This window comes from Procambarus clarkii, chromosome 40, assembly GCF_040958095.1.
Source record: "Procambarus clarkii isolate CNS0578487 chromosome 40, FALCON_Pclarkii_2.0, whole genome shotgun sequence".
NCBI lineage: Eukaryota > Metazoa > Arthropoda > Malacostraca > Decapoda > Cambaridae > Procambarus > Procambarus clarkii.
In genome coordinates, this window is record NC_091189.1 from 4942087 (window position 1) to 4966132 (window position 24046).

Below are 24046 nucleotides of genomic sequence, written 5' to 3' on the forward strand. Positions count from 1 at the left end.
TAATATTCAGCAGCTATGTTTATTGGTTGTATTTAGTGATATTCTGTCTTTGAAACACTTAGGTCTGATATTTAATAAATTGAAATAGGAACATTTAATAAAATTAATAGTATCTATAGAAAGATCAAATAATTTTCTGAATATCAATGTAGAAAAAATGCATAAATAAAATTCTAATTATTAGTTCCACTTAGGCCCAAGAAAGTATAGGGGGTGCTGCACCAAGAGTTAAGCTGGTGTTAAGAGTTTTCCTCCAGGTGCATCTTACTAATGGTCCACTGAAAAATGCCTGGTTGCTAAAATGTTATATTGGATTTCCTGTCTTATCACTGCCAGATGTTACCATAATATTAGGGAACAATTCTGAAAACTGCTCTCATTGGCTGCTAATCCAGCAGCCATTGCCATTGGCAATGGCTGCTGGATTAGCAAGCTTCCTCTTCTGCTGCACTTTTCTTGTTTTTGTTAGTTTTAGAAGCGGTGACATTTCTTTACCTCCATACTGATCCTTTCTTCCTGGCAGAATATGTGTCATCCTTCTGATGGGGCCCTGTGCTGCGTGAGCCTGGCTTGTCTAGCCATCTGTTCGAAATGTCCCGTCTGCCCTCTGCCAGTATCCTTGGACATCTTGGTATTTGCATTCTGTGGTGCACTTCTTCAATCCACAAACTGTGCTCTATATAAAGTTTGGTCAGGATAAACTATATGGAGGTGTACTTTTAATACACGACTTGTGGAAGCTCACCACACTCAAGGTTATCTTCTCTCCCATGACTTGCATGGGGGGTTTATGAAGATGAACTGCACCTTTTCCAGATTCTAATTTCCCCACATCTCACATCTTCATTGTCAATGTGTGGCAATGAGATATCTCTTATCCTACTAGTCACACTTCAGCGGGAGTTCAGTCCACAATGTTTGCTTCATTGAGATTGCATTTCTTTTTGTTCCTTCCAGTGCCTTCTAGATTTTCTTAAGAGCACAGGTGAGGTCTTCCTGTTTTAGTGTTCTTGTTTCTTCTCCATTTAGGTGGCTATGGTGAATCTTGCATAGGGAGTGATGACCTTTGCTCAAAAATAAAATGTTCAATGTAGAGGAAGTGCTCTTTTCTGAGTTGTTAATTCTGTCTGTCCTATGCCTTCCCTCTCTTCTAGCTTCCTGCGCCCTCTTTTTCTAAGGTAGTGGGATGAAAGTGATGTACAACAGCTGGCTGCCTATGTTTACATCATTGGAGCTGCCACCTGATAGTGGGTGATAATTTCAATCAGGTAGGAGGCAACTAGATACTGGTTCTTAGGAGTAGCAAAGCAATACTGGGAAGAGATTTTTCAGTGGTGAGGAATGTATTTTCTGACGGTCAGTCATGGTTGGAGGTCACCTATGTATTTTCTGTTATTGCCTAACAGGAATATTTGGAATGATTCCTGCTGAATACAGAAATGGAAAATCACAATGACCCAGGCTGGAGTTTGCAATGTCTCAGTGGGAAGATATGGGGAAAACAAAGATGATTAGCTTATTTATGCATAACTGCATCAATCAGTTAAGCACTGTTGGGCTGGCCTGTACTGGATAAGTGACAATGAAGACTTTCACCCTTGGCTAGATGCATCTTAAGATTAACAGGCTTCCAATCCCTGACAAAGGCATACCACTTACCATATTACCTGATTATTTTCTATGTATTTATTCTCACATTTCTAATACAGGTTTCCAAATAAATATATCAATAGGAAAACTAGGCAACAGGTGCCTTTTATAGTCATTAAATGCATGTTAAACTTACCTTCTCACAAGATCCCAGCTTGGTGTTCCATATTCTGACATCGCCATCCTTACCAGCTGAAGCTAATCTTGTGCTCTCGCCACTGGCTGTCAGGTGAAGAGGTTCCCAGCAGAGTGATGTCACCCACTGTTTGTGCCCAGTCAATGCTCGACCCAACTGTTTGTCAAAAAAGGAATACTGTATAAGCAATTCTTAACCAATCTTCAAACCATATTAACTCTAGCACTCCACACTCTTTATTTAATCATTCAGTAACCAATATGACAGTTGGACCAGTAAATACAAAAATCACCAGTTCCTTGCCAATCAATACAGAGAACATGTGATGACAATAAAAACAAATTATAGTATACAAAAAACTCGTAATAGTGAAGAGGTCACAAGCAAGATAAAAACATCAAGAAATAATTGGGGACCTGATTGCAAATCAATTAGAGGATTGTATACCAGGGAAACTAGTGTAAAGCTTACAACAGACTGTGGGAAGAACGGGCTTCCAAAGGAGTCAAATATTGCCAGCAACATCTTCCAGTGTAAAAGAAATAAAAAGTAAAAAATTTACACGATATCTAGCAATCAGGCAGACACTACAAAGACATGGAAAGGATGGAGATGAAATTAGGCTTGATTGAATTAAATAAACAGACAAACCAAGAGATCATAGCCAAACTCAGGTTACCGAGGTTCTGATAATGTTGACCCATAAAAACCCAATGTGTTAGAGATGGTATTGCACTCACAATAAAGTCAATTGAAGAACAAGAGAAGCACCACTACTGAGAAATGCAATACATATACATACATACATACATACATATATATATATATACACACACACATATATATACATATATACAAGATGATAAACACAAATTAACATTGTATTAGTAATTTCTCTTTTTTGCAAGCTAACCTGTTTTCCAGTTGTGGGGTCCCAAATGAAAATTTGTCCCGATTTACATCCAGAAGCTAAACGTTCACCATCTGGGGACCAAGCTGTAACCAGCACCCAGTGTCGATGACCTGTAACCCAGTAATTGTTGATTAGGTATATACAGATACACATACCAAAACATAGTCAAATAGACCAAATGTACAAAATTCTAAAATTGTGGAATATTCATCTAAACACAAAGTTTTAACAAAGAGTATACTGTAAACAAATTTGAAGACATGAAATTTCTTTGATACCTGAATAGTGCTAAAATTAATATTAGTGTAAGATATGGCTGGAACAGGCTTATCAAATAAATAAAGTTAGAATTCATGAATCATATAATGTGTAGTATATATTTTACATAGTAAAACAAAATACTGTACATGAAGGAACTCCTCACTTAAAATGTATTAAATAAAAAACAAAAATAAATAATTACTAAAATTTTTGGAATCTTTTTTTGGTAATACACCTGTACTGTAGTTTCACTGCTTTACGTAATAACACTAACAATTACAGTAATATATTTAATTTGACTTCTGTAGTAAAGTGGGCGGCAGTCAACATTCAAACTAATGGTCCCATGTTTAATGTCTGTACAGACCCTGATGTTATGATACATTTTCTTACACATAATGCCGTTGTTACCTGGGGTTAGGCAAAAATTATGGGTTTCATTCTGGTAGAGAACAGTTGTTGGTCTCGAAGAACCTCAATATGCCTAACAGGTTCCTGTCCACAACATTGGGAACTGAATGAAATAAAATTTGTTGATATTTTGCCACTTGAAATGGCACCTTTCTGTTATTTGGCAATGAAATACAGTACTGTACTTGAAATTTAGTTTGAAGACAGTGGCAACATTTGTACTCCACAGTACTACTTTTTTATCCCTTTTTTGAACCCATCTCAACTCGAGTTTATTTTTCATATTCATTAAAAAAAATTTGTATATCTGACAGAAGTGTAGAACATATTGAGTGGAAACTTGCTTTAATGAATTATGTGGGGTATGGCTAGCTTTGTTCCATAAAGGATCTCACTTAACGAGTTAAACCTCTGGCAACCCTTCCCTCCCATCCCCCAGGTTAACAAAGAATTGTGCGGGTGTACAGCCACCATAATGCATATACAGGTTTGTGATTTACTTTACCAGGAGAGCAATGTGGTGAAATATAGGCATTCTTGATTTTGATCATGGCATATGATAGAGCAAGAATTGGTGAACAATTCCATATCTAAATTATAACCATGATAATTATTTGTGAACCCACAAATAATTATCTTCATTTTGACCGTGGCATATAAGAGTGATCATTAGCAAATAATTTAGGTCTTCTGGACTCACCAGACTGCCAGTGGCGCCTGGATCAGGAAAATCCAGAGGAACATTTCCTACTGCACTGCCCTCAGTTACACCTTGCTCAAAAACATCTCTATGACCTGTATTGTATCCAAAATTCTAGCCTCATGCATCCCATTCTCCTCATTGGCCATGTCCCAGAGGAGAAATCACCCGATTGCCTCTGTTCACCAAACAGTAAATGTGTATCTGGAGTTAGGCAACTGTTGTGGGTAGCAGCCTGGGGCCTGGTCAGAGACCAGGCTGTGGGGATGTTGATCCTCGAAACCAACACATATAGGTAGGTAGTTGGCCTGGATTCTAGGGAGGAACCTAGATAAGCCTAATAGGCTTACTATACCCCCAGTAGTGGGATTAAAAAAATTAAATATACATCATACACAATTATTCAAAATATAACTTGGAAGTTTTTCTCAAAGTTTACCTTTACAAACAAAGTGTGGAGTTTCTGTGTTAATATCCCAAAACCGTACAGTGGTGTCCCCAGATCCAGATGCCAAGTGTTGCCCATCAGGACTGAACGAAGCTGAGAGAACAGCTTCTGCATGGCCAGGTAATGAGGAGGTACACCTGAATAAATGATTCTCTATTACGGTCTCAAGGGGTATAGATAACATCCGTTTTAATAAGTCATATAGAAACAATTCCATAATCCTTTTCTCTTAAATCACTGTCAGTTTTACAAATGTACTGGTATCTTAATAAAAGATCAATCTGAAAAATTAGTCAAAGTTGTTGACTCTTCAATTAGTTCAGGGAATTCAATTTCCCCATTAAGCTACTGGATTTTACAGTTAATAAACTATTATACCTATAATTAATAATTTTGTTTGTAAGTCAACTTGAATCAATCATAAAATAGGCACTGTTTTCAAGAATAATAGTGGAGGTTTGTGTTTGTATTGATACAATTAGGGCACTGGGGATAAGATAGTACTAGTTCCTTTTACCAACAAATAACCAAGTAAATAAATTAAATAAATCGATTACTATTTTTGTAAAATTTAAATTTGTAATACAGTAATTGCTCTATATTTGTTGCAGAACAAACTCTCAATGCACTCTTATTTGACAATTGAAGCACTTCAAATTTTCAATAATATTGAAAAACAAATTTTAGATAAGTTTTTTTGCAATACTGTACTAATAAATATTGAAGGTTAGATGTGTTTCAATGAAAAATGATGGTATACTGTGTATATATATATACATTTGACAGTGCACATACCATCATTTTCCTCCCCAATTCCTCTCTTCCACAATATCTTATTACTCAATAAACTACATATCCAAGATGTAAAAAAAAAAATCGAGTACTGGTAGTGAGGGAAGAAAAGACCGATGCACTGACAGTGAAACTTCTGGTTAGGAGGAAGTGCAGAGATGCATCCAGAGGGAACCATGAAGGAGTGGCAGTCCCTGCCAATTACACTATGTAACAACTTTTGTCCCTGGGTGCTAAATATTATTTTTGTAACCAACAAAATTTTGTGATTTTGCTCACCTAGTGACAGCTCGTACTCTGAACACTGCTTGTGGTTGGTAAAGAATGGTCATCACCTTCTCTTCACTTGTTGATGAGTCTATTACACCATTTAAGCTAGTAGTCACCTCCTTTTCATTAACAAAAAAGCTGTATGGGATACTCTCATTCTGAAAGTCAGAAGCAAACATTAGTGGTTCATATTTATTATTTTGGTGGTGTATGCATACAACTTGAATACATCTCGCATTCAGCAAATATAAAATGAAACCGAGTGAATTCAGATGCTCTGCAAGGAAAAATTACTGAACATTTGATTGCACAAGTCAGGTGCTATGTCAACTAAAGCTGTAATTTTGTCTTGTTAACCATAAAGCTATATTTGCCTAGCACTGCCAACTCAGAATTTTTCATTAAGCAGACAAAGCCAACAACTGGGAGCCCAAATGAGCCACTTAAAGCAGGCCTAGTCACTAATTTCCAGGAGCCAAAACCTCCAAAACACCACTTTTGTAAGTGGTGTATGGGAGCCAAATTCAGCCAAATGAGGTGTCACTGGCAAGGAATATGCCAGTAGGCATCCAGAAGATAAGGGGAAAATGAGCTATAAATGCCTCAAAATCATCTGGTGAATCACCGACACAGTAGGTACTTGGAAGGTCACACCGGAAGTGGGCACTGACCTTTGACAAGTCGAGGATCCTTTCCCCTGGAAGAGTGTCTTTAGGCATAGAAAAAGAGGTACTAGACCCACAATGACTGGGTCACTCCAATTACCTCCTTTTCCAACATCTCCACTTGAATGTATTCAGCAATGAATGAAAAAGTTAATCCCAGGAGTTAGCAAAATTTCATATGAATAGAGAGTGAGAAAGTTTAATTTACATTCTCTAGAAAGACAAAGAGTGATGAGACATAACTGAAGTTGCAAGTTGATAAAAGGGTATTATAACAAAGGGAAGGGTATAACAAATAAGTGTTCAATTTTATCAATACAAAGTAGAACAAAACAATGGATATAAATTGTGGAGGTACAAGTTTAGATTTAAAAAAGACCTCGGTAAATACTGGTTTGGAAACAGTTGTTGATTCAGGGAACAAATTACTGGGTAACATAACATATGTAAGATTGATGGATTCTTTCAAGCATAGGTTAGACATATAGAGTACAGGTATATGAACAAGTTTAGGTGGATAATAGGAAATACCTGATATAACCAAAATAGCCATTCTGAAATTTCCTTAATTTTTAAGCAATAAAAGAATGGATAGCTCAACACTGTCAAAGAAAGCTCTGGGAGAAGAGCAAATCCAGGAGATCCTGAAGACATGCCCCCAAACTCAGGGGTTCAACACAAATGGGCCATGATTTCTTCCATAAGTGAGTGGAGCCTGCAGTTCCTACCAGGATTAAAGGCAAAAGAATTTAACTCATTTCAGGAGTAAAGGCAAAGGAATTGAACTCGCTTGGGGACAGATCCACTGAACCTTCAACTCCATTCTGGAGTACAAAAAAGACCTCCATGCACATCCATAAGGCAGGCAATGTAGTTAACCCCATCCAGCCATTCCCACTCAACCTGAAGCTTTCAGAAGAGCTCTTGGTAGGCAAGAACATCTACTGTATCTACCCAATAGATGCAAGCCTTAAAGTCAGCTGCAATAAGTTGCCGAGCTAAAGGGAAAACCTGGACATGAAGCTGCCAAATAGACAACTCTTCGGGCAAAATAGAAGGATACTTGGGATAATAAGTAAAATGCATTGATCAAAGAAGTTGTTGAAGCTACTGCCTTTCACAACTTTGAGAAAAATAAAGAACTTTAATATAGAGAGGTAATAACTGCAACAGGTAAGAGTAGGGGAATAAAGAAATAGGTATCACTCCCCTGTAGTCACTGATTAGTAAGCACTTGAGAACAAGGGTCCTACAGAACTACTACTACTTCCCCTCAGAAAATATCAGAATGCTAGACATGAGTAAGATGGCTCCTGATACAGTACCTAAAAAATATTGGTCCTGCGATGTATCTTGTTTTTATATAATTATTTTGACAAAATACATTACTATATGGATTAGTTCAATCTAGTGTCAAGCAAGGAATGAATCCCCACTGGAGACTTGTAGTGCATAGTCTAATTAGCACAGGTACATAGTCTAATTAGCACAGGTACATCAATGACAATCAGACTTTAAAAACTTTTAGCATGCTATGTTCATATCATTAATATAGATATAAATTAGGTCAGATAAACTAAGGGGGGCATGTTCTTCATAATGACTAAATAATTTCAACTAAGTCCTTATGTGGTGAACATACCTGGTTGAGGAGAACATTGAGGATTTGTTGGAGTTTATCACGAGCCAACGCCAAAGGTAACTCAATGGGAGGCCCCGCAGCTTCACCCGACTCAGATTGGAACTGAGCTAACGTATTAATTTTACTCTCGTTACTGAAATTTTTTACATATTACATCAATATACAAATTATTAAACAAGTACATTTATGGTTGACAATAACAATGAAATAACATGAAAAGTTACAAAAGTCTTTACATTTTATTTCACGGTATGCTTGGATAATAATACTGTAGTATACAGTACATGTTGTAGTGCATAATTCTTATCATGTGCTATAGGATAGGAAAGCTCTCAGCCTGCTATGTGAAACAAAAAAATACTGTATACAGTTGAAAAACACCCATAAAAAGGGTTAGAATCACACTAATATTTCAGACTGGAGATGTTCTTCAGCATGCATGATGATATGCTCTACAGTAGGTCTCAAAATATTTGCACGTGTTTCTTTATACCATTTTATTATCACTTTATCCACTCAGTTAGTGCATATTTAATTCACTATAGAATAAATATACTGAACTAACTTATAAAAATAAAGATGGGAAAATTAATTCCTTGTATGAAGTTTTTCTTAATACAGTACTGTACTTCTTAAAAATCTAAAATAATTATTACATATTATCATTTGCAAAGTAGGGTCAAAACAGCTCATAATGACATTTATATTACTCTAAGTTATACAGTACCTGTTTATATAACTTGCAGCATCCTCCATTCTCATTATCTTCTCAGGTGAAGGTCCAGAATCTTCATGATCACGTTTGCTCTCTTCCCTAAAATTAAATACAAAACTGCAGTGCAATTGGACATTAAGATGTTATAATATTGTATCCTGTACATTGTAATGTATAATGAATACTAATGTACTAGTATATACATTGAAATGGTTTAATAAGCTAATTAATCATAAACTGACTTCAAGAGACCCCAATATGTTTTTTGAGTAAATAAAACCCTTCCTCCTCTGTACCTATAAATAAAATTATACCACTGCCATTGTCAGGGTACAGGAAGCCTGTATTTAGGCTTGTATCAAGTTGCCCCTAGGTCGACCTACTGACCTTCCCCAGGATGCAGTCTATGGGGCAACACATTCACCCCACGGTTGGGGTGAATCTGTCACCTCTGATCATTCACAGTAACTGGGCACCTGGTTGTTGAACAATTAGCAGGTCGTGTTACAGGGAAATTAGTGGGCAAGTCCTACCATGAGCTATGGGATGGGAAAGCTCTCAGCCTACTAACATGAGTCTGTTCCTGTACCCATCTTTGTGTTTACTTTTATTTAATACAATATCGTGTAAGTTTTTACATTCTTGTAAAGACACTAGCAGGCATAGCATTTCGGGCAAGTCCTTAATGCAAATTTTCACCGGAATACGACCCTGCAAATCGTTTAACCAGGTACCCATTTTTCTATTGGGTAAACATAGGCTACATTTAAGGATTGACGCCCAGTAATTCCTCCCCGGTCAAGATACAAACCCAGGCCAAAGCGCTCGCGAAAGGTCAGGTAAGTGTCTTGCACACAGAAATCACAATAGCGTGATGCATCAAATTAACAAATCCACAAGAGCCGTGATGAAGGTTCGAACCTGCGTCCAATAGGATTCTAGACATGCCTTAATCGACTGAACCACGACATGGAAAAAGAATTGCAATTGGGAATGCTACTGCTCATCACACGAATCCTGCAGTCTCTCCGAGACACAAACCAGGGTTTTAAACAATTCCCCCATGCACCCGGTCTCTGTCAACAAGCTGTTCTACCTCTTCACCCTTACTTCATTACACACAGAAATCACAATAACGTGATACATCAAATGAACAAATCCACAAGGGCCATGACCGTGATGAGGGTTCGAACCTCATCACGGCCCTTGATGCATGAGGGAACTGTTTAAAACCCCGGTTTGTGTCTCGGAGAAACTGCAGGATCAGTGTGAGGGGCAGTAGCACTCCCCTTTGCAATTCTTTTCCATGTCGTGGCACACTCGATTAAGGCGCGTCTGGGATCCTCTTGGACCTAAGTTCGAACCCTCATCACGACTTGTGGATTTGTTCGAGTGTCTTACCACTGCACCACGAGGACTGCGTATACAATAAATATATATCATCCCGTTTTAGTCCAGAACACTGAACGGGTTTAGTAACTATTTTGATCACTGTACACCCATTGGAAAACCTGCCTTTGCTAGTAACCTAGTTTATACACAAAAAACAAAAACAAATCATAAATCAAACTATTTCTATTACACAAGTGCCAGAATACAACGGCAATGCTTTTGTTAAATATTAACACGAATTAGTTATAAACTTCTTAATAAATAAGAACTTGACTTTTTAGACTATGCACGCGAACAGCAGAATACACCTCTGGGTGTATCCCACGTGTATTAGACAACTATCTGGGTGAAAAGTGTAACTCACTCCATCCTCATGACGGACCACGACCACACTGACCAACACTCCACGCCAGGGTTGCCAGATACAAGTTGCTGAAAGTAGCGACTTGACGGACTAAAAGTAGCGAATGTGTAATAAGAGTAGCCCAATTTTTTTAGTGACTGATACGGGTTGCAAAGTAATATATTTTGATATACAGGTACACTGCACGATGTTAATTGTTTTATTCATATTATTTCTGCACACACACACCACACAAAGATTTATAATATATATATTAAACAAAATAATAATAATACCCAAACAACCTCTGGATCACAACCATGCCCAACCCGAAGCCCCAATGACATCCCCAAAGCCCGACCAGTTTTGTAACCAAAGCCTGACCAGTTCTGGAACCGAACCCCAACAAGTTGTGTAACTGCAAGCCAAGCATGCAAACAACTCATCAAACCAAACAAACAACCCCAGAGCCCAACCAAACTCCCTCCCTAGCTACACCAAACAAACCCTTACTTAGCCTTACCTAACAACACCCCCCCCCACCCCACCCATGCTTTAAGAACTAACTTTGGAGCCAAAGCAAACAATTAATTGCGCCCTATACAAAAAAACAAACCTGGAACTCTTGCAAAAATACATCAATGAAGCCCTAGAAAATAAACATGCACTTAGTCATAGTCAAGAAACAACCTGATGATCTAGCAAAGAAACATGAGGCACTAACACAACCCCTGGAGCACAACCATGCACGAATCAAAGTCCGATCATGCACAACCCTAAGCCCCAGTGACACCCCCGGAGCCCGACCAGTTGAGTAACCGGAGCCCGACCAGTTATTAACCGGAGCCCGACCAGTTCTGTAACCGAAGCCACACTAGTTGTGTAACCGGACCCCGACCAGTTGTGTAACCACAAACCTAGCATGAACGAACCAAACAACCTCTTGAGCACAACCATGCATGAACCGAAGCCCGACCATGCACAACCCGAAGCCCCAGTGACACCCCCGGAGCCCGACCAGTTTTGTAACCGGAGCCCGACCAGTTGTGTAACCGAAGCCCGACCAGTTGTGTAACCGGACCGCAACCAGTTGTGTAACCGCAAGCCTAGCATGAAAACAACTCATCAAACACACACCAAGCCAAACAAACAGCCCCAGAGCCTAACCAAACTCCCTAGGTCTACCAAACAAACCCTTCCTTAGCCCTACCTAACAACCCCCCCCCCCCCACTCTTGCCTTAAGAACTAACTTTGGAGCCAAAGCAAACAAACAATTGAGCCCTATACAAAAAAAGAAACCTGGAATTCTTGCAAAAAAATACAGCAATGAAGCCCTAGAAAATAAAAATGCAATTAGTCATAGTCGAGGAACAACCTGATGATCTAGCAAAGAAACATGAGGCAATAGCACACAACCCCTGGAGCACAACCATGCACGAACCGAAGCCCGATCATGCACAACCCTAAGCCCCAGTGACACCCCCGGAGCCCGACCAGTTATGTAACCGGAGCCCGACCAGTTGCGTAACCGGAGCCCGACCAGTTATTAACCGGAGCCCGACCAGTTGTGTAACCGGAGCCCCACTAGTTGTGTAACCGGACCCCGACCAGTTGTGTAACCACAAACCTAGCATGAATGAACCAAACAACCCCTGGAGCACAACTATGCACGAATCAAAGCCCGATCATGCACAACCCGAAGCCCCAGTGACACCCCCGACCAGTTTTGTAACCGGAGCCCGACCAGTTTTGTAACCGGAGCCCGACCAGTTTTGTAACCGGAGCCCGACCAGTTTTGTAACCGGAGCCCGACCAGTTTTGTAACCGGAGCCCGACCAGTTTTGTAACCGGAGCCCGACCAGTTGTGTAACCGAACCCCGACCAGTTGTGTAACCACAAACCTAGCATGAACGAACCAAACAACCTCTGGAGCACAACTATGCACAAATCAAAGCCCGATCATGCACAACCCGAAGCCCCAGTGACACCCCCGGAGCCCGACCAGTTTTGTAACCGGAGCCCGACCAGTTGTGTAACCGAAGCCCGACCAGTTGTGTAACCGAAGCCCGACCAGTTGTGTAACCGAACCCCGACCAGTTGTGTAACCACAAACCTAGCATGAACGAATCAAACAACCCCTGGAGCACAACTATGCACGAATCAAAGCCCGATCATGCACAACCCGAAGCCCCAGTGACACCCCCGGAGCCCGACCAGTTTTGTAACCAGAGCCCGACCAGTTGTGTAACCGAACCAGTTGTGTAACCGAACCCCGACCAGTTGTGTAACCGAACCCCGACCAGTTGTGTAACCGAACCCCGACCAGTTGTGTAACCACAAACCTAGCATGAACGAACCAAACAACCCCTGGAGCACAACTATGCACGAATCAAAGCCCGATCATGCACAACCCGAAGCCCCAGTGACACCCCCGGAGCCCGACCAGTTTTGTAACCGGAGCCCGACCAGTTGTGTAACCGAAGCCCGACCAGTTGTGTAACCGGACCCCAACCAGTTGTGTAACCGCAAGCTTAGCATGAAAACAACTCGTCAAACACACACCAAGCCAAATAAACAGCCCCAGAGCCTAACCAAACTCTCTCCCTAGGTCTACCAAACAAACCCTTCCTTAGCCCTACCTAACAACCCCCCCCCCCCCAACTCTTGCCTTAAGAACTAACTTTGGAGCCAAAGCAAACAAACAATTGAGCCCTATACAAAAAAAGAAACCTGGAATTCTTGCAAACAAATACAGCAATGAAGCCCTAGAAAACAAACATGCAATTAGTCATAGTCGAGGAACAACCTGATGATCTAGCAAAGAAACATGAGGCAATAGCACACAACCCCTGGAGCACAACCATGCACGAACCGAAGCCCGATCATGCACAACCCTAAGCCCCAGTGACACCCCCGGAGCCCGACCAGTTATGTAACCGGAGCCCGACCAGTTGCGTAACCGGAGCCCGACCAGTTATTAACCGGAGCCCGACCAGTTGTGTAACCGAAGCCCCACTAGTTGTGTAACCGGACCCCGACCAGTTGTGTAACCACAAACCTAGCATGAACGAACCAAAAAACCCTGGAGCACAACTATGCACGAATCAAAGCCCGATCATGCACAACCCGAAGCCCCAGTGACACCCCCGGAGCCCGACCAGTTTTGTAACCGGAGCCCGACCAGTTGTGTAACCGAAGCCCGACCAGTTGTGTAACCGGACCAAGACCAGTTGTGTAACCACAAACCTAGCATGAACGAACCAAACAACCCCTGGAGCACAACTATGCACGAATCAAAGCCCGATCATGCACAACCCGAAGCCCCAGTGACACCCCCGGAGCCCGACCAGTTTTGTAACCGGAGCCCGACCAGTTGTGTAACCGAAGCCCGACCAGTTGTGTAACCGGACCCCAACCAGTTGTGTAACCGCAAGCCTAGCATGAAAACAACTCATCAAACACACACCAAGCCAAACAAACAGCCCCAGAGCCTAACCAAACTCCCTCCCTAGGTCTACCAAACAACCCCTTCCTTAGCCCTACCAAACAAACCCCCCCCCCACTCTTGCCTTAAGAACTAACTTTGGAGCCAAAGCAAACAAACAATTGAGCCCTATACAAAAAAAGAAACCTGGAATTCTTGCAAAAAAATACAGCAATGAAGCCCTAGAAAATAAAAATGCAATTAGTCATAGTCGAGGAACAACCTGATGATCTAGCAAAGAAACATGAGGCAATAGCACACAACCCCTGGAGCACAACCATGCACGAACCGAAGCCCGATCATGCACAACCCTAAGCCCCAGTGACACCCCCGGAGCCCGACCAGTTATGTAACCGGAGCCCGACCAGTTGCGTAACCGGAGCCCGACCAGTTATTAACCGGAGCCCGACCAGTTGTGTAACCGGAGCCCCACTAGTTGTGTAACCGGACCCCGACCAGTTGTGTAACCACAAACCTAGCATGAATGAACCAAACAACCCCTGGAGCACAACTATGCACGAATCAAAGCCCGATCATGCACAACCCGAAGCCCCAGTGACACCCCCGACCAGTTTTGTAACCGGAGCCCGACCAGTTTTGTAACCGGAGCCCGACCAGTTTTGTAACCGGAGCCCGACCAGTTTTGTAACCGGAGCCCGACCAGTTTTGTAACCGGAGCCCGACCAGTTGTGTAACCGAACCCCGACCAGTTGTGTAACCACAAACCTAGCATGAACGAACCAAACAACCCCTGGAGCACAACTATGCACGAATCAAAGCCCGATCATGCACAACCCGAAGCCCCAGTGACACCCCCGGAGCCCGACCAGTTGTGTAACCGAAGCCCGACCAGTTGTGTAACCGGACCAAGACCAGTTGTGTAACCACAAACCTAGCATGAACGAACCAAACAACCCCTGGAGCACAACTATGCACGAATCAAAGCCCGATCATGCACAACCCGAAGCCCCAGTGACACCCCCGGAGCCCGACCAGTTTTGTAACCGGAGCCCGACCAGTTGTGTAACCGAAGCCCGACCAGTTGTGTAACCGAACCCCGACGAGTTGTGTAACCACAAACCTAGCATGAACGAATCAAACAACCCCTGGAGCACAACTATGCACGAATCAAAGCCCGATCATGCACAACCCGAAGCCCCAGTGACACCCCCGGAGCCCGACCAGTTTTGTAACCGGAGCCCGACCAGTTGTGTAACCGAAGCCCGACCAGTTGTGTAACCGAACCCCGACCAGTTGTGTAACCGAACCCCGACCAGTTGTGTAACCACAAACCTAGCATGAACGAACCAAACAACCCCTGGAGCACAACTATGCACGAATCAAAGCCCGATCATGCACAACCCGAAGCCACAGTGACACCCCGGAGCCCGACCAGTTTTGTAACCGGAGCCCGACCAGTTGTGTAACCGAAGCCCGACCAGTTGTGTAACCGGACCCCAACCAGTTGTGTAACCGCAAGCCTAGCATGAAAGCAACTCATCAAACACACACCAAGCCAAACAAACAGCCCCTAACCAAACCAAACTCCCTCCCTAGGTCTACCAAACAAACCCTTCCTTAGCCCTACCTAACAACCCCCCCCCCCCCACTCTTGCCTTAAGAACTAACTTTGGAGCCAAAGCAAACAAACAATTGAGCCCTATACAAAAAAAGAAACCTGGAATTCTTGCAAAAAAATACAGCAATGAAGCCCTAGAAAATAAAAATGCAATTAGTCATAGTCGAGGAACAACCTGATGATCTAGCAAAGAAACATGAGGCAATAGCACACAACCCCTGGAGCACAACCATGCACGAACCGAAGCCCGATCATGCACAACCCTAAGCCCCAGTGACACCCCCGGAGCCCGACCAGTTATGTAACCGGAGCCCGACCAGTTGCGTAACCGGAGCCCGACCAGTTATTAACCGGAGCCCGACCAGTTGTGTAACCGGAGCCCCACTAGTTGTGTAACCGGACCCCGACCAGTTGTGTAACCACAAACCTAGCATGAATGAACCAAACAACCCCTGGAGCACAACTATGCACGAATCAAAGCCCGATCATGCACAACCCGAAGCCCCAGTGACACCCCCGACCAGTTTTGTAACCGGAGCCCGACCAGTTTTGTAACCGGAGCCCGACCAGTTTTGTAACCGGAGCCCGACCAGTTTTGTAACCGGAGCCCGACCAGTTTTGTAACCGGAGCCCGACCAGTTGTGTAACCGAACCCCGACCAGTTGTGTAACCACAAACCTAGCATGAACGAACCAAACAACCTCTGGAGCACAACTATGCACAAATCAAAGCCCGATCATGCACAACCCGAAGCCCCAGTGACACCCCCGGAGCCCGACCAGTTTTGTAACCGGAGCCCGACCAGTTTTGTAACCGGAGCCCGACCAGTTGTGTAACCGAAGCCCGACCAGTTGTGTAACCGAAGCCCGACCAGTTGTGTAACCGAACCCCGACCAGTTGTGTAACCACAAACCTAGCATGAACGAATCAAACAACCCCTGGAGCACAACTATGCACGAATCAAAGCCCGATCATGCACAACCCGAAGCCCCAGTGACACCCCCGGAGCCCGACCAGTTTTGTAACCAGAGCCCGACCAGTTGTGTAACCGAACCAGTTGTGTAACCGAACCCCGACCAGTTGTGTAACCGAACCCCGACCAGTTGTGTAACCGAACCCCGACCAGTTGTGTAACCGAACCCCGACCAGTTGTGTAACCACAAACCTAGCATGAACGAACCAAACAACCCCTGGAGCACAACTATGCACGAATCAAAGCCCGATCATGCACAACCCGAAGCCCCAGTGACACCCCCGGAGCCCGACCAGTTTTGTAACCGGAGCCCGACCAGTTGTGTAACCGAAGCCCGACCAGTTGTGTAACCGGACCCCAACCAGTTGTGTAACCGCAAGCTTAGCATGAAAACAACTCGTCAAACACACACCAAGCCAAATAAACAGCCCCAGAGCCTAACCAAACTCTCTCCCTAGGTCTACCAAACAAACCCTTCCTTAGCCCTACCTAACAACCCCCCCCCCCCAACTCTTGCCTTAAGAACTAACTTTGGAGCCAAAGCAAACAAACAATTGAGCCCTATACAAAAAAAGAAACCTGGAATTCTTGCAAAAAAATACAGCAATGAAGCCCTAGAAAACAAACATGCAATTAGTCATAGTCGAGGAACAACCTGATGATCTAGCAAAGAAACATGAGGCAATAGCACACAACCCCTGGAGCACAACCATGCACGAACCGAAGCCCGATCATGCACAACCCTAAGCCCCAGTGACACCCCCGGAGCCCGACCAGTTATGTAACCGGAGCCCGACCAGTTGCGTAACCGGAGCCCGACCAGTTATTAACCGGAGCCCGACCAGTTGTGTAACCGAAGCCCCACTAGTTGTGTAACCGGACCCCGACCAGTTGTGTAACCACAAACCTAGCATGAACGAACCAAAAAACCCTGGAGCACAACTATGCACGAATCAAAGCCCGATCATGCACAACCCGAAGCCCCAGTGACACCCCCGGAGCCCGACCAGTTTTGTAACCGGAGCCCGACCAGTTGTGTAACCGAAGCCCGACCAGTTGTGTAACCGGACCAAGACCAGTTGTGTAACCACAAACCTAGCATGAACGAACCAAACAACCCCTGGAGCACAACTATGCACGAATCAAAGCCCGATCATGCACAACCCGAAGCCCCAGTGACACCCCCGGAGCCCGACCAGTTTTGTAACCGGAGCCCGACCAGTTGTGTAACCGAAGCCCGACCAGTTGTGTAACCGGACCCCAACCAGTTGTGTAACCGCAAGCCTAGCATGAAAACAACTCATCAAACACACACCAAGCCAAACAAACAGCCCCAGAGCCTAACCAAACTCCCTCCCTAGGTCTACCAAACAACCCCTTCCTTAGCCCTACCTAACAAACCCCCCCCCCACTCTTGCCTTAAGAACTAACTTTGGAGCCAAAGCAAACAAACAATTGAGCCCTATACAAAAAAAGAAACCTGGAATTCTTGCAAAAAAATACAGCAATGAAGCCCTAGAAAATAAAAATGCAATTAGTCATAGTCGAGGAACAACCTGATGATCTAGCAAAGAAACATGAGGCAATAGCACACAACCCCTGGAGCACAACCATGCACGAACCGAAGCCCGATCATGCACAACCCTAAGCCCCAGTGACACCCCCGGAGCCCGACCAGTTATGTAACCGGAGCCCGACCAGTTGCGTAACCGGAGCCCGACCAGTTATTAACCGGAGCCCGACCAGTTGTGTAACCGGAGCCCCACTAGTTGTGTAACCGGACCCCGACCAGTTGTGTAACCACAAACCTAGCATGAATGAACCAAACAACCCCTGGAGCACAACTATGCACGAATCAAAGCCCGATCATGCACAACCCGAAGCCCCAGTGACACCCCCGACCAGTTTTGTAACCGGAGCCCGACCAGTTTTGTAACCGGAGCCCGACCAGTTTTGTAACCGGAGCCCGACCAGTTTTGTAACCGGAGCCCGACCAGTTTTGTAACCGGAGCCCGACCAGTTGTGTAACCGAACCCCGACCAGTTGTGTAACCACAAACCTAGCATGAACGAACCAAACAACCCCTGGAGCACAACTATGCACGAATCAAAGCCCGATCATGCACAACCCGAAGCCCCAGTGACACCCCCGGAGCCCGACCAGTTGTGTAACCGAAGCCCGACCAGTTGTGTAACCGGACCAAGACCAGTTGTGTAACCACAAACCTAGCATGAACGAACCAAACAACCCCTGGAGCACAACTATGCACGAATCAAAGCCCGATCATGCACAACCCGAAGCCCCAGTGACACCCCCGGAGCCCGACCAGTTTTGTAACCGGAGCCTGACCAGTTGTGTAACCGAAGCCCGACCAGTTGTGTAACCGAACCCCGACGAGTTGTGTAACCACAAACCTAGCATGAACGAATCAAACAACCCCTGGAGCACAACTATGCACGAATCAAAGCCCGATCATGCACAACCCGAAGCCCCAGTGACACCCCCGGAGCCCGACCAGTTTTGTAACCGGAGCCCGACCAGTTGTGTAACCGAAGCCCGACCAGTTGTGTAACCGAACCCCGACCAGTTGTGTAACCGAACCCCGACCAGTTGTGTAACCACAAACCTAGCATGAACGAACCAAACAACCCCTGGAGCACAACTATGCACGAATCAAAGCCCGATCATGCACAACCCGAAGCCCCAGTGACACCCCCGGAGCCCGACCAGTTTTGTAACCGGAGCCCGACCAGTTGTGTAACCGAAGCCCGACCAGTTGTGTAACCGGACCAAGACCAGTTGTGTAACCACAAACCTAGCATGAACGAACCAAACAACCCCTGGAGCACAACTATGCACGAATTAAAGCCCGATCATGCACAACCCGAAGCCCCAGTGACACCCCCGGAGCCCGACCAGTTTTGTAACCGGAGCCCGACCAGTTGTGTAACCGAAGCCCGACCAGTTGTGTAACCGAACCCCGACCAGTTGTGTAACCACAAACCTAGCATGAACGAACCAAACAACCCCTGGAGCACAACTATGCACGAATCAAAGCCCGATCATGCACAACCCGAAGCCCCAGTGACACCCCCGGAGCCCGACCAGTTTTGTAACCGGAGCCCGACCAGTTGTGTAACCGAAGCCCGACCAGTTGTGTAACCGGACCCCAACCAGTTGTGTAACCGCAAGCCTAGCATGAAAACAACTCATCAAACACACACCAAGCCAAACAAACAGCCCCAGAGCCTAACCAAACTCCTTCCCTAGGTCTACCAAACAAACCCTTCCTTAGCCCTACCTAACAAACCCCCCCCCCCCCACTCTTGCCTTAAGAACTAACTTTGGAGCCAAAGCAAACAAACAATTGAGCCCTATACAAAAAAAGAAACCTGGAATTCTTGCAAAAAAATACAGCAATGAAGCCCTAGAAAATAAACATGCAATTAGTCATAGCCAAGAAACAACCTGATGATCTAGCAAAGAAACACGAGGCAATAGCACACAACCCCTGGAGCACAACCATGCACGAACCGAAGCCCGATCATGCACAACCCTAAGCCCCAGTGACACCCCCGGAGCCCGACCAGTTATGTAACCGGAGCCCGACCAGTTGCGTAACCGGAGCCCGACCAGTTATTAACCGGAGCCCGACCAGTTGTGTAACCGAAGCCCCACTAGTTGTGTAACCGGACCCCGACCAGTTGTGTAACCACAAACCTAGCATGAACGAACCAAACAACCCCTGGAGCACAACTATGCACGAATCAAAGCCCGATCATGCACAACCCGAAGCCCCAGTGACACCCCCGGAGCCCGACCAGTTTTGTAACCGGAGCCCGACCAGTTGTGTAACCGAAGCCCGACCAGTTGTGTAACCGGACCAAGACCAGTTATGTAACCACAAACCTAGCATTAACGAACCAAACAACCCCTGGAGCACAACTATGCACGAATCAAAGCCCGATCATGCACAACCCGAAGCCCCAGTGACACCCCCGGAGCCCGACCAGTTTGGAACCGGAGCCCGACCAGTTGTGTAACCGAAGCCCGACCAGTTGTGTAACCGAACCCCGACCAGTTGTGTAATCACAAACCTAGCATGAACGAACCAAACAACCCCCTGGAGCACAACTATGCACGAATCAAAGCCCGATCATGCACAACCCGAAGCCCCAGTGACACCCCCGGAGCCCGACCAGTTTTGTAACCGGAGCCCGACCAGTTGTGTAACCGAAGCCCGACCAGTTGTGTAACCGGACCCCAACCAGTTGTGTAACCGCAAGCCTAGCATGAAAACAACTCATCAAACACACACCAAGCCAAACAAACAGCCCCAGAGCCTAACCAAACTCCCTCCCTAGGTCTACCAAACAAACCCTTCCTTAGCCCTACCTAACAAACCGCCCCCCCCCCCCCACTCTTGCTTTAAGAACTAACTTTGGAGCCAAAGCAAACAAACAATTGAGCCCTATACAAAAAAAGAAACCTGGAATTCTTGCAAAAAAAATACAACAATGAAGCCCTAGAAAATAAACATGCAATTAGTCATAGTCGAGGAACAACCTGATGATCTAGCAAAGAAACACGAGGCAATAGCACACAACCCCTGGAGCACAACCATGCACGAACCGAAGCCCGATCATGCACAACCCTAAGCCCCAGTGACACCCCCGGAGCCCGACCAGTTATGTAACCGGAGCCCGACCAGTTGCGTAACCGGAGCCCGACCAGTTATTAACCGGAGCCCGACCAGTTGTGTAACCGAACCCCGACCAGTTGTGTAACCACAAACCTAGCATGAACGAACCAAACAACCCCTGGAGCACAACTATGCACGAATCAAAGCCCGATCATGCACAACCCGAAGCCCCAGTGACACCCCCGGAGCCCGACCAGTTTTGTAACCGGAGCCCGACCAGTTGTGTAACTGAAGCCCGACCAGTTGTGTAACCGAACCCCGACCAGTTGTGTAACCACAAACCTAGCATGAACGAACCAAACAACCCCTGGAGCACAACTATGCACGAATCAAAGCCCGATCATGCACAACCCGAAGCCGCAGTGACACCCCCGGAGCCCGACCAGTTTTGTAACCGGAGCCCGACCAGTTGTGTAACCGAAGCCCGACCAGTTGTGTAACCGGACCCCAACCAGTTGTGTAACCGCAAGCCTAGCATGCAAACAACTCATCAAACCCACACCAAGCCAAACAGCCCCAGAGCCTAACCAAACTCCCTCCCTAGGTCTACCAAACAAACCCTTCCTTAGCCCTACCTAACAACACCCCCCCCCACCCTTGCCTTAACAACTAACTTTGGAGCCAAAGCAAACAAACAATTGAGCCCTATACAAAAAAAGAAACCTGGAATTCTTGCAAAAAAAATACAGCAATGAAGCCCTAGAGAATAAACATGCAATTAGTCATAGCCAAGAAACAACCTGATGATCTAGCAAAGAAACATGAGGCAATAGCACACAACCCCTGGAGCACAACTATGCACGAACCGAAGCCCGATCATGCACAACCCTAAGCCCCAGTGACACACCCGGAGCCCGACCAGTTATGTAACCGGAGCCCGACCAGTTTTGTAACCGGAACCCGACCAGTTATGAAACCGGACCCCAACCAGTTGTGTAACCGAAGCTCGACCAGTTGTGTAACTAGACCCCGACCAGTTGTGCAACTAAGCCTAGCAAGTATACATCTCATCCAACCCCCACAAAGCTAAACAGTCCCAGCGCACAACCAAACCATTCCTAGCTCGACCAAACAAAAATCTCCTTATCCCTACCTAAACTCCTCCACTTGCCCTAGAAACCCACTATGGTGCCATAGTAAACAAACAATTGAGCTCTGTACACGAACAAGGAGCAACGGGTTCACTCTCAACAAGCCAGAATGTTGGACAGCTAACAGGAGATGCTTTTTCACCCATAGGGTTGTAAACCCGTGGAACCGCCTACCCGCCGAAGACGTAAACGCCAAAACTCCGCTGGGTTTTAAAATACAGCTGGAAAAAATCATCAGGGCAAATTGGGGGACGTTTGACAAGCCGCCGGCTTACTGTCCTCATCGAGGACTAGTGTAACCACAGGTAAATTCAGTTCCGGGTGAGGTTTCTCTTACTTCTTCCTGTTGGAAAGTTGTTCATCTATTGCAGTGTACACACGACTGTCGCTTGTCACTAAACTTAGTTTTTAAACTATTAACTTGATGAAATAATACTGTTTTATCTTATAGGCGAGAATAATTCTGAATGCGCAGTGTGATGAAATTGACGAATGCGATCACCGCCCACGGGATGGGTATAGGGTGCATAATAAAGAAAAATTGAATTGAGGCCTTGGGTTGGGCGGCAGCGTAGGCGAGCCTGGCCTGAGGACAGGCAACTGTAAATGCTTCACCCTCCACATACTTCAAGTGCAAATAATTACCAACAGAACCTAAATACCGAACCTACTATACGCCTAATTAAACAATGTAAAATTAATTTATACACGATAAAAACTTTTTAATACACAGTACATGAAAGTCGATAATAAATGCGTCTTGGGAGGGTGGGTGGGGAGTGGAGGGGGTGGGGGGGGTCGACCGCCGGGTTAACGAGCCTAGCCTGACGACGGGGCAGTTTAACACTCTGGGAAAGTGTCTTCTACATAATATCCTACCCATATAATGTTGGCAAATCATGATCCTCAAAATGGATTCGTATCCTGGCCGGGGAGGATTTACTGGGCGCAAATCCTTAACTGTAGCCTGGTTGATTTAGCCTGTTTAACTCAACAGTAAAATGTGTACTTGGTTGTATCAACGATTCTTCGCGGCGGGGGATCGTATTCCAGGGACCTGCCCGAAACGCTACGCGTACTAGTGGCTGTACAAGAATGTAACAACTCTTGTATATATCTCAAAAAAAAAAATCTTCGACAAAAACCGAGAGAGGACAATATTTAGCATTATTGGAATACAAACATTTGAATACTACAGAACCCGGATGAAAAAAACAATATGGAAACAATGACCCTCGGAGACATTACTAAACCTGTGTTATAATAGCGAAGAAATGTATAATGCATTAAGCATTGTAGGTGGTGGTAGACTATATATTCATGCGTACCTCCCAACTGCTCAAATATATTAGTAAAAAAAAAAAAAAAAAAAATTATCAGCCTTACCTAGAGGGGAACGACGATGCTCACGCCGCCGCTGCTTCCTAACGACTGGCGAGGTCAGTCAATGAACCGTTAGCGACCAACCGACACAGAGACCCCCTGCCTAAAATTATTTGAACGCCATATTGAAATTCCTAGTGTATAGCGCCAGGAATTTGTAAATTAATATTAATATGCATTATAGGCCTTTCTAAAGTAGTTTATAGATCTAAATATCATACTGCCAGGATACGAATCCAGGTCAAAGTGCTGCCGAAGAGCCGGGCGGGTGCTTTACCACTACGCCACAGAGGCTGCTTCGTGACGTAGTGGAATTTTGAATTTTGAAACCTGACTAACCTAGCTCAACCCATCCTAACGTAACCCAAATTAAACCAATTTAATCCAACCGAGCCTAATGCAGCCTAACCTTAATAACATAACCTAATACAGCCTAGCATAACAATACATTCGGTTTTAAAAAAGAAAATGAATTTAGCCGAATCGTCTCATGTC

At 44.9% G+C, this 24046-nt stretch overlaps 1 protein-coding gene across 3 annotated transcripts in view; it reads right to left on the reverse strand.

The window, feature by feature from the left end:
- The window catches only part of Nle (notchless), a 28575-nt gene extending 4985 nt beyond the window's left edge, over nt 1–23590 (reverse strand). The window contains exons 1-7 of one of the 3 annotated variants that reach the window (XM_069338638.1): nt 23555–23590; nt 8616–8702; nt 7889–8021; nt 5591–5739; nt 4511–4656; nt 2700–2809; nt 1787–1942 (exon numbers count right to left, since the gene is read on the reverse strand). In XM_069338638.1, coding sequence (XP_069194739.1) covers nt 1787–1942; nt 2700–2809; nt 4511–4656; nt 5591–5739; nt 7889–8021; nt 8616–8650 — 729 coding nt within the window. In that variant the 5' untranslated portion in view covers nt 8651–8702; nt 23555–23590. Of the gene's footprint in view, nt 1–1786; nt 1943–2699; nt 2810–4510; nt 4657–5590; nt 5740–7888; nt 8022–8615; nt 8703–10269; nt 10289–10359; nt 10426–23554 lie in introns of those variants that run through there. The other 2 variants (XM_045741706.2, XM_069338639.1) reach the window with 2 other exon arrangements.
- Between the last annotated feature and the right edge of the window lie 456 nt (nt 23591–24046).